This window comes from Dama dama, chromosome 16 (assembly GCF_033118175.1).
Source record: "Dama dama isolate Ldn47 chromosome 16, ASM3311817v1, whole genome shotgun sequence".
Lineage (NCBI taxonomy): Eukaryota > Metazoa > Chordata > Mammalia > Artiodactyla > Cervidae > Dama > Dama dama.
In genome coordinates, this window is record NC_083696.1 from 21,939,082 (window position 1) to 21,949,977 (window position 10,896).

Sequence of the window (10,896 nt, forward strand, 5' to 3'; positions counted from 1 at the left end):
GTATAAGATGCTTGTGAAGGATACACATGGGCAGGTAAAAGGGCTCTGCTCTGAGAACTTAGTAGGCTACAATTTTACAATCAAAGGAAAAGTGGGATGGGGGAGAAGACCACCTCTTCTTCATTCTTTTTAAAAATCAATCAGTTAATTAACTTTTGGCTATGTTGGGTCTTCGCTGCTGTGTGGGCTTTTCTCTAGTTGTGGCAAGTAGGGGCTACTCTCTAGTTGCGGTACGTAGTCTTCTCATTACAGTGGCGTCTCTTGTTGCAGAACACGGGCTCGAGGGTGTGTGGGTTTCAGTATTTGTGACACATGGGCTCACGAGGATGGCTCCCAGGCTCTAGAACACTGGCTTAGTAGCTGTGATGCAGGGTTTAGTTGCTCCAGGGCAGGTGGGATCTTCCAGGACTAGGGATTGAACCCACGTCTCCTGCGCTGACAGGTGGATTCTTTACCACTGAACCACGAGGAAAGCCTGCTCATTCTTTTTAAAAAGTATTCATCTATTGACTTGGCTGCCACAGGTCTTAATTACAGTATTTGGGATCTTTGCTGCATCAAGCAGGATCTTTTGTTGAGGCACGTGGGCTGTCTCCAGTTGTGGTGCATGGGCTTAGTTGCCCTGTGGCATGTGGGATTTCAGTTTCCCAACCAAGGATGGAACCTGTGCCCCTGACACTGCAAGGCAGATTCTTAATCACTGGACCACCAGGGAAGTCCCCTCTTCCTCATTCTTGAATAGACATCAAACTTCCATCATCAGCTTCTCCTCCACCCTGGGTGGTACAGTTTTTTGATCGCTATATAGTCAGACTGGGATTATCAAGGTGCTATTCAAATCAGCAGAAGGGTGGTAACACATGCTAAAATGTGGTTAATCATCTCAGGCTTCTGCTGAAGGGTCTTCTACTTTGGAATGTCACCTTTCCCCTATATATATATATATATTTTTTTTTTTTTAATTTTTATTTATTTAATTATTGGCTGTTCTGGGTCTTCATTGTTGCAAGAGGGCTTTCTCTAGTTGAGGAGAGCAGGGGTTACTCTCTCTTGTTGCGGAGCACAGGCCCTAGGCCACTTCAATTTCTATAGTTGTGGTGCATGGGCTCAATAGTTGTGGCTCTCAGGTGTTAGAGCATGAGCTCAGTAGTTGTGGTACACAGGCATAGCTGCCTTGAGGCATGTGGCATCTTCCCAACCCTGGGATTGAACTGTGTCCCCTTCATTGGCAGGCAGATTCTTAACCACTGGACCACAAGGGAAGCCCTATTTTTGTTTTTAGTTCATATACAGAGGAACATGTCCTAGGGGTCATTAACTTACTGACCTCAACCAGCAGGATGCAGGTGTCACTGACTTGACGTACAGTTTTGTTGTTAAGCAAGCCTGCTTTGTTTAACAATTTTCTGATTGCTTTCTTGATGATCATTAACTTACAGTGGTCTCTCAAAGCCCCCTAAAGTTCCCCCTCTCTTTATAATTTCCTAGTGGGATTTTTAAACTAGCTATTTGACTATCTTACTCTAGACTTATCATGAGGACAGGCCTGGTGGAGAAGAGGGTTCAGAGGAGCCGGTCTAAAGTTTGATCGAGGAAAGCCTTTAACAGAACTGAAGTTATCAGACAGGGGACAATGCAGAAAATGTTGCCCTTAAATTCAGGTGGGAAATGGATAATAAGGTAGAGTATGTGAACAGTAAACTATTTTTAGAGTAATGGCAGGGGTCTGGGAGAGGGGGCAGGGGAGGGAGGCAGGTGTGAGGAGGCCCTCATGGAGCTGCTCTCAAGCATCAGGAGTAAGAATGTTGCTCAGTTCCGCTGAGATTATCCAGGACAAATAAAGCTGGTTAGCAGAGGCCAGCAATCCAGCCACCCTTTGATGCCCTGGAAGGAAGTCAGGTATGAACGGATGCTGCACGTCCCAGCTGGGGTTAGTCACCTTATCCTGTTTCCAGGGCTCCATTTATGGCTGTTCTTGTGCTCAGTGGAGGAAAAGCGGTAGGAGACTTGGTTCCAGAAGAGGCAAGGAAGGGGTCCTGGGCTTCCTCTCATAGCATCTGCAGTCCTCTCCCACCTTAAGGACCAGCCAGTGTGATGGGTCAGAAGCAAATGACACAGGATCATGGCTCAGGAGGGGCCTTGGGAAAGTCCCTTCACAGGCTGGTTGAGAACACCCAGCAGATGCAGAGCTGGAGGGCAGCTGAGCTGTGCCTATGTTCCTCTTGAGGGGGTTCTTGAGGGCGGGGTCCCCAGCTTACACACACACACACACACACACACACACACATACACACACACTCAGAGCAGTCACAGGAGGAGGGTCCCTAGGTGCGGAGAGGTGCTGGCTTGCTGTTCTCCCTAGAATTTCTCTTCCCTGGAGGGCTGTGCCCCTTTCACCATGATAACTGAGTGGGCTGTGCTCCCAGGAAGGGACATCTACCCCTCCACTAGCACTCGGAGGGCACACAATACTTATACCAAAAATCGGGAATTTGTCGGTGGGCAGGTGGCATCACCACTAAAAGGAATGTTCCCTACTTTCCCAGCTATGGTGATAAACGAAGACAAGCCAAACAGATGAAAATACAGTCTTCACGATATTTAGTTTCGCTACATTCATCCTAGTTCTGAGTTTTAAGAAATGTCAGGGACCTGTACATGCAAGATTTATAGTGCTTGTTGTTCCTCTCCATTTCCACCCCCACCCCCACCCCCCCACGTTTCGCCTATAAATCCCCACTTCTTCCAAGAGGACAGTGAATCAGGGCTTTGGCAGCACTCTTTATGGAACAGGATCAACCCTCGGACAGAACTTCCCTTAGCCCTGGCTGTGCCTAGCGCACGTACACGACCAACCGAGGAGGTGGGGCTCGTAGTGAAAACTGTCTGCGCGTTTTCGTCCCATTTCCCTGGGAAGCGCGTGGCTGGGGACAGCCCGTGGCTGGAGGAAGTTCATCTGCGGGCGACCCCGCTTTCACCATCCGCGCTTCCTTCCCCTTCTCGCACCGTCGCAAGGGCTCTGTTTTCCTCATTCACCTTGTTTTTTTTTTTCCTCTTGTCCCCGCGGGAACGTAAGCACCGAGAGGCAGGAGGCGAATCGGGACTCAGAACGAGAGGAGCTCGGGCGGCGTCCAACGGCAGGGTGGGATCCTGTCCTTACATGTTTGATGTTTTGCTCATCACAAACTTTTTTGCATTAACATGAGAGTACTATTTAAATTGACCACTGAACTTTTTTTTTTTTTTTGGCGCTAAATCTTTTAAAATGAGCCCCGCATGGAAGACTCACCCATCCCGGGCAGGAACTTGAACTGTTTTGCTCGCGACTGAATCCCAGTGCCGGGCACAGTAATACTCTGGTTCTCCGAAGAAAACATCCTTTAAGAACCGCCCCTAATTTCTTGCAGGGACCCTCTCTGCCAGGGCGCAGTGCTTCGGGGGCAAACCCCGGGAAAGAACAGGGCCCAGGTCTCCCCAACGCCGGATCCCTGCCCGCTACAGATCGAACCGCTCTTACTTTCCTCGCTGGTGGGACCCCTGGGACAGGTGGGGAGGGACTGAGCGCCGAGTGGGGCGGGCGCCCCGGGGACTTAACGCGAGGGCGCGGCGGGCAGGGCCCAGGGGAGGGTGCGGAGGGGGAGGGCATGCGAGGGCGGCGGCGAAGAGTGCGTCGCCCAGGAGCGCGGAGGCGGCGAGCGGCGCGGGACAGAGAGCTGCGCAGGTGGGTGGGACATACAGAGGGTCGCGGAGGAAGGCGTGGGGCGGGGCGCCGAGGCAGGAGGGGGCGGTGCCGAGGCTGGAGGGGCGGTGCCGAGGCTGGAGGGGCGGGGCGGGGCAGGAGGGGGCGGTGCCGAGGCTGGAGGGGCGGTGCCGAGGCAGGAGGGGGCGGGGCGGGGCAGGAGGGGGCGGGGCGGGGCGGCTCGGTTCCCTGGAGGCCGGTTCTGTGCTTGTTGGTGCTCCGGCCGCTACACCAGGGTTCGCGGGTGTCTGTGAGTGTTCCCCCTCAACCCAGCGCGGACGCCCCTGCTCCCTCCGGAGGCCGAGGCTCAGGCTGGTGCCGAGGTCCGGGAGCCCGGCGGTGCGAAGGGAGCCAGACATCAATGCCCGCCCGCAGGTGACCGTTCGCCTGCAAGGGATCAGCCACCTGCGTTCATTCACCCTTGTCCGCTCCTCCGCTAGTATCCGTGCCCCGCGCTCACCGCCCCGCCTCTCCCCTCGGGTGTCCTTGTGCCGCAGGTGTCCCCGCGCCCGGCCATGGTGGACGTGCTGGGCGGGCGGCTCCTGGTGACCTGCGACGGCGCGTGGGTGGAGGCCGAGGCGGCGCTGCAGAACAAGGTGGTGGCGCTCTACTTCGCCGCGGGCCGGTGCGCGCCCAGCCGAGACTTCACGCCGCTGCTCTGCGACTTCTACGAGGAGCTCGTGGACGAGGCGCGGCCGCCCGCGCCCTTCGCGGTGGTCTTCGTGTCCGCCGACGGCAGCGCGCAGGAAATGCTGGAGTTCATGCAGGAGCTGCACGGCGCCTGGCTGGCGCTGCCCTTCCACGACCCCTACCGGCAGTGAGTGGAGACCGTGTGTGGGGCGTGCTGGGAGCTCCCACACCAGCCCCCACCCCAGTCCCTTATCCCCGGTCTTCCCCAACACGCAGGGCCTCCTTGATAGCCTCCATCCTCATCCCGTCGTGTTTGAGCCTCTTTGCTCTGGCTTCCCAGGGAGGCTCTAGTGTTGGCTGACGGCGAACTTGGTGGGCGCGGACCTTGGTCCATCCTCTTCTTTGGCTCAGTGGGTCTGAGGCTCTGGGAATCTGAATGTATAAGTTCTGGCGATGATTATTCTGCGGCAGGGAGCCCACTCGAATAATCACAGCCCTGAGGTGCTGTACCCTACTTGCAGGGAGGGCTTCCCAGGTGCCTCAGCTGTAAAGAATCTGCCTGCCTATGCAGGAGACACAATCGCCGCAGGTTCCATCTCTGGGTCGGGAAGATCCCCCGGAGGAGGAAATGGCAACCCACCCCAGTATTCTTGCCTGGAGAATCCCATGGACAGAGGAGCCTGGCGGGCTACAGGCCGTAGGGTCCTCAAAGATTCGGACACAGCATTGAGCACACTGGCACTGCATAGGGAAGACACCCACCCTTGTCTAGAGAGTAGGAGAGGGAGATCCAGAATGGATGCTCAGGTCAGAACTGGAGACTATGGATGGACCACCCTGTCCCAGCAGCATGGGCCTGGGTACCAGGTGCTGGGGATAAGGGTCAGGACTCAAGTCCTGGAGGAACCTACTGCAAGCCACGTTGCAATCTCAGTTTTATTGGCAGTGACTGAAATTTCATAAAGGTGTCTTCTACTCCTATACCTGTAAGAAGAAGCAGCTTCCTGGACTCCTGAGACAGATGTCAGAGGTGACAAAAATCCATCCTCTCTGAAGGAATCTTGCCCCACCCTTGCTTTTAGAAAAATATGTGACATGGATTTCGGAATTTGGGAAAAAACTAGAAATTGACCCTAGTGCTCTATTTTTTTTTTAATTTAATTTTTTTGCCATTCTGTGTACCATGTGGAATCTGTTTCCCAACCATGGATTGAGCCCACAGCCCCTGCACTAGAAGTTCAGAATCTTAACCACTGTACCACCAGGAAAGCCCTAACCCTGGTGTTCTGTTGGCTGTGGTCATGGGATCTATGGAGGGGAGGAGGAGAAGGTGGGAGGGAGGTGTTAGGGAAGAGAGAGGACATAGGAGGACTTTGTGGAGGATTGGAAGAGGGAAGTGGGGCACAGGCACCGACTGTCTGGCATGTTGGGGTCACCTGTGGTGTAGGAGTCCAGACTGAGGTTAATCGTTCTTCACCACGTGCATTACCCCACCATCCCCTTAACAGATATGGAGGTGAATTTCTGGATTTTTTTTTTTTTTTTATAGCACCATGTAGTACATTTTTCTGGGAGTTAGAATTCAGTTGTGGCGTTCCCCCAAATTAATTATTCTGAAATGGTTTTCCTTCTAGACACTTAAAAATTAAAGCTAACTTTGGAAAGTTCCCTGGAGGAGTAATTTTCCCCAGCACATGCTTTTGCTGATGCCAAGCAAGAGGTGAGGCCCAGGCCCTTCAAGGGAGGTTACCTGCTTTCCAAGGCCTCACTCAAGGCAGGACTAGGGAAAGTCATCCATGATACATCCAAATGACCATGATTTACTTGGTTGAAAGTTCTATGGCTTCACATCTAGTGGTGATTGTAAAAGGAGTTTTGATTTGCTTAGCGTTCAAGTTACACACTGCTTTTGAAAGAATACACTTAGTTTTGAAAGTGACAGTGTTAGTAATCAAGTAAAGAGCTCAGGCCCTGGGCAGAGTCCAGCTGTGGGATCTATTTGTGGGGTGACTGTAGCCAAGGTATTTAATTGCTGAGTATAATGACATGGCACATGATGGATGAGAACTGCACTGATGCACGAATTCAGAGCTATGCCGGCTGGTTGTGTAGCAGCATTTTCTGTGTTGCCCATTTCACAGATGTACTATTGAAGTGCAGAGATGGGTGTCCCTGGCTCTGGAGCCAGTCCTTTCTGAACCAGCTTCCTCTCCCAGGGGACACTGAGCCTCAGCACAGCCTTGCTGCTGGTGGGGATAAGGGTGGGGTTGGGGGGGCTTACAGCACGCTCTCTGCTTCCTGGATTAACTGGTCAAAGGCCCATTTGGTCCACTGCAGGTGCTGAGCTGTTTAGGGCTTGGCATGGTGCTGCACTAGGCCCTGGCCATCTCCGGCTGCCAGCCTCACCTAAGAGGAATCTGATCTGGGGGGCAGGGTGGGGTGGGAGGGTGGGAGGCAGCAATCTGGGGAGAAGTTAGTTCCTGGGGCCTCCCCTTCCCAGATTGAGCTTTGTGAATCCTGTCATTGCAATTTATAAGTTAGGAAATGTGGTATTCTGTGGGAAATTCTTGGAGCTAAGCCCTAAATTTTGCTTATCCCAGCCTGCATTTTGAAATCAGATCGTGAGAAAAAATGGAAGTAACTGCCACCAAGGAGAACTAAAGAATGTAAGAAGCCTCCAGGAGGCCTTTTGAGAAGTTCTCAATATATGCAGAGCATGGCATTCTTCTTGGTGCTGTGAGAAGGCGAGGGACCCGGGCTGTCTTTTTTCAGTGGTCCACAGGTGTCATCTGCTGTCCTCTGCTTTTCTGATGACCTGCCTGAGGCTCATGCATGCATGCGTACTAAGTCGCTTCAGTTCGTGTGTGACTCTTTTCGACCTTATAGCCTGCCAGGCTCCTCTGTCCAGGGGATTCTCCCAGGCAAGAATACTGGAGTGGGTAGCCATTCCCTTCTCCAGGGGATCTTCCCAATCCAGGGATTGAAACCACATCTTTTCCATCTCCTACATTTGCAGATCAGTTCTTTACCACTTGGGAAGGTCCGCCTTAGGCTCAGGAGGTGGTAGATCACCACAGAGGCACTCCACCCCGCTAAACTTACCCTGGGCATGGCTGGAGGTGGTGATGCTGCAGATGCAACTGCAAGAAGAAACTTTCTAGAGCCGCTCACCTCAAGGTTGCTCAGATCTTGGCTGTCCAGTGAAGAGTGCACACAAGACCCGACCCCGAGTGCCACCCTTCTGCCTAGAGAGGCAAATATCTAGTGACGTCCCTATAGCCAGGGGCAGTGGGGGCCCAGGGTAGGCCCTGAGGTCCTGCCCTGATGCCTGTGTGTGCAGCTGGGTGAGAGGTCTCAGCAAGGGGGCAGCATTGAAGACATATTCCGTCCTGTCTTCCCTCCCTTTTTTTATGAGCCAAAGAGCCAAGTAAGGAATAAAGAGAAATCCCTGACTTTGCCAGCAGGAATTTCTGTTGCATGCTGCCAGGCATGCGAGACCCACTCAGGCCATGTCTCACACATCCCCCTCCAGTATTTGACCCTCACTCATTTTATTTCTTGTTATCTCCTTTACATCTGTGTTCTGGTCAGACTTGACAACTAATATGCCAGAATACTCCATACGCTTTCCCACCTCCAAAGGTCTTACTCATGCGGCATCCTCCAACCCTGGAGCCTCCCACTTCTCTTCCTAGTAGCTCTTCCTTTGTGCCCTTGGGGACACCAGGTGCGAGTCTGGCCCCTGAAGCCTATACCCTCCATAGCTCAAGCCAGCGCCACTCCTGTTGGAGTGTATGTGTCTGGTGGGGCGGTGGTCTTTGTAGTCCCAGAGGTTGAACTAGACATTGTTCAGGGCTTGGCACCTGCAGGGCACTTGTTTGATGGATGCTTGAAGCAAGTAGAGAGATTTGCTCGGTAACAGCCTGGCTACCAGTGGCTGAGATGGAAAGAGACTGGAGCCAGAAGTTGCCATGGCAACCCAGAAGCAGTTGTGCCAGGGATAAGGATGCGCTGCTTTAGATGAAGGGAGGGAGCCATTGCTGCAACTGCATGCAGGGTAAGGAGGGAATGGGCTCTCGCATTTCCCTGAAATGGTTAAAATGCTGAGTTATCACTTCATTCTGCCCAGCAACAAGGCTCTTTCCTTTCTGAGGCTTGGTCTACTCTCTCTGAACACAGCTCCCAGAGGAGACAGAGATGACTTCAATGTTCTAGGGTAACACCTGTCACCAGGCAGAGGCTGCCAGGGTGGGGATGTAGGGTCCACACGGTGATTCTTTGAAGAGAAGCTGGAGCAATGAAATGCCTTCAGACCTCCTCCTTATTCCTCGAAGGCCTGCCCAACTCCTGATGTCCCCCTGTTTTCCCTTTTTCCTTCTCAATCTCGATAGAGCTTTTCTCTGTTTTTTAGTCTAAGAACCAGGTTTTGTTTTGTTGCTCACCCCATGTGGGTTCATTTCCTAGTCCAGTGATTTCTGTCTTCTGTCTTCTTTTGCCTTCTTTCTACTTTTTCTGTAATTGCTTCATTGTTGTTTTTCTAGTTTCTTGAATTAAATGCAGAACTCATCTATATAGGGGCCTTTTAGTTTTGGACAAGAATATGTAAGATAACTTTCTGTGTCTATATAGCGTGGGACCCATAGTGTATTCCATATTGTCCTGTTCTAATTATTTTGTAAGTCTGCTTTACAATTTCATAGATAACATATGGTTATTTAGTTTTTAACTCATTCCAAAAATTATTGCTTGTTGGTTTCCAGTTCCATTAGGTTATGGTCTGATTAAGCGATCTGCACTGATTATTTGATTATTAAGATCCCTTTATGACCAACACCATGGCTGGTTTTGTCACCATTTCATAGATGCCTGAAAGCAAGGCATATTTTCTCTGTTGGGTGTAGGTACTGGTTTTTTTTTTTTTTCCCTCAGTTTGAATTAAGATTTGTCTTGGAGCAGGATATCAGAAAGCAGCAGGAAGGAGCTGATGGAGGTGTCACAGGGAAGGTTTGGTAACAGGAAGGTCTCAAATGCATTTTTCTTCCACTCAGGTTCACAACCCTGAAGGTGACAGATAAGGGAAATCAGATTACTGCTAACCTGAGGCCCTGGCAAGCTGGCGGTGGTAACAGGACAGGATTTGCACCCAGCTGTCCTATCTTGAGGGCAATAATCCCTGTGAAGGTTATGGGGAGATTTGCAAAACTAAGAAGGCAGATGTTCCTTTCCCTAAATGAATACAAATAATTTTGTAAAATGGTCACACAAGAGATTATTACATGTGATGGTAAAATGTTTCACCCATAATGTTAATCAGCATGTCCTTGAATTTATAGGGTAGAAAGTCTAGTAAGCCTTTGCTTTTGTCTAAAACTTATGGAATTTTAACTTTTGCCATTATAGGTACCTGATGTATTTAAACCTCTTGAGATGTAGGAAGGATCCAAACTCACTAGGTTACTTATGAGTTTGAAATTGCACTGTGCCATTTGGCAGCCACTAGCCACATGTGGCTACTTAAATTTAAAATAGACTGAAATAGGGAATTCCCTGGAGGTCTAGTGGTTATGACTTGGTGCTCTTACTTCCATGGCTGGGTTCAATCCCTGGTTGGGGAACTAAGATCTGCAAGCCGCTTGGTACAGCCAAAAAATACATAAACAAACAAATAAATGAACTAAAGCCAAAAATTCAGTTCCTCAGGCTCACCGGCCAGATTTCAAGTGCTCAGTCAGTCATCACGGGTGACCGTGGCGATGACCCTGGGCAGCACAGATGCAGAACGGTTCCATTACTGGATGCTCCTCTGGGGCAGTATTGGCTGAGAACCAGCTAGCAGCGAGAAGAGCCCACAGGAATCCTCCGCCCAGCGGGAGGGCTCACCGGGCAGGCAGCGGGCTCAGCTGGCTCCGGGGAGGCGCCGGTCCCTGCAGGCGTGCAGCGGCCTGGCCTGGCCCGCGCTGACCCTCGGCCACCCTCTTCTCTCCCACAGCGAGCTGAGGACCAGGTACCACATCACGGCCATCCCCAGGCTTGTGATCCTGAAGCCCAGCGGGGAGGTCATCACCGACAAAGGGCGGAAGCAGATCCGGGAGCGGGGGCTGGCCTGCTTCCAGAACTGGGTGGAGGCTGCCGACATCTTCCAGAATTTCTCCGGTTGAGCTGGGGGCCAGTCTCCGGGGGGCCCGCACCGGTGTGCAGTCACTCCTGTTGCTGCAGCTTCCACCCGGCAGAGAAGAAGAGCATGCTGTCTCTCTATGTTGGTGGTTTCTTTCAGAGCAGAAGCACTCATCTGTGATGGAAAGAAAATGTTGCTCAGGGAATGCCCTCCCTCTAGCTTTGTTGCTAGTTATTTTTATTATTCTTAGCGTAGTTTTCTCCACATGAGCTTAAGTGTGTTCACAATGAGCTATTGGAAATCTATGCAAAACATGTATTTATACAAGCTCTTCAGGTAAAATGGCATATTTATTGGTACATTTTTCTGGAGATGTCTTTATTTTATTTTCCTTTAATTTTTTTTTTTTTTT

General features: G+C 51.3%; 1 protein-coding gene across 3 annotated transcripts; it reads left to right on the forward strand.

The window, feature by feature from the left end:
* The first annotated feature begins 3,349 nt into the window (after positions 1-3,349).
* NXNL2 (nucleoredoxin like 2) lies at positions 3,350-10,652 on the forward strand. 3 transcript variants are annotated; one of them, XM_061164004.1, is made up of 3 exons: positions 3,350-3,528; positions 4,237-4,556; positions 10,359-10,652. In XM_061164004.1, exons 2-3 carry the CDS (start codon positions 4,255-4,257, stop codon positions 10,525-10,527), a joined length of 471 nt encoding a protein of 156 aa, XP_061019987.1. In that variant the 5' UTR covers positions 3,350-3,528; positions 4,237-4,254; the 3' UTR covers positions 10,528-10,652. The 3 variants fall into 3 exon arrangements, with proteins under 3 accessions (XP_061019987.1, XP_061019985.1, XP_061019986.1); XM_061164002.1 differs by lacking the exon at positions 3,350-3,528 and adding an exon at positions 3,926-4,114; XM_061164003.1 differs by lacking the exon at positions 3,350-3,528 and adding an exon at positions 3,945-3,989.
* Positions 10,653-10,896: the final 244 nt, after the last annotated feature.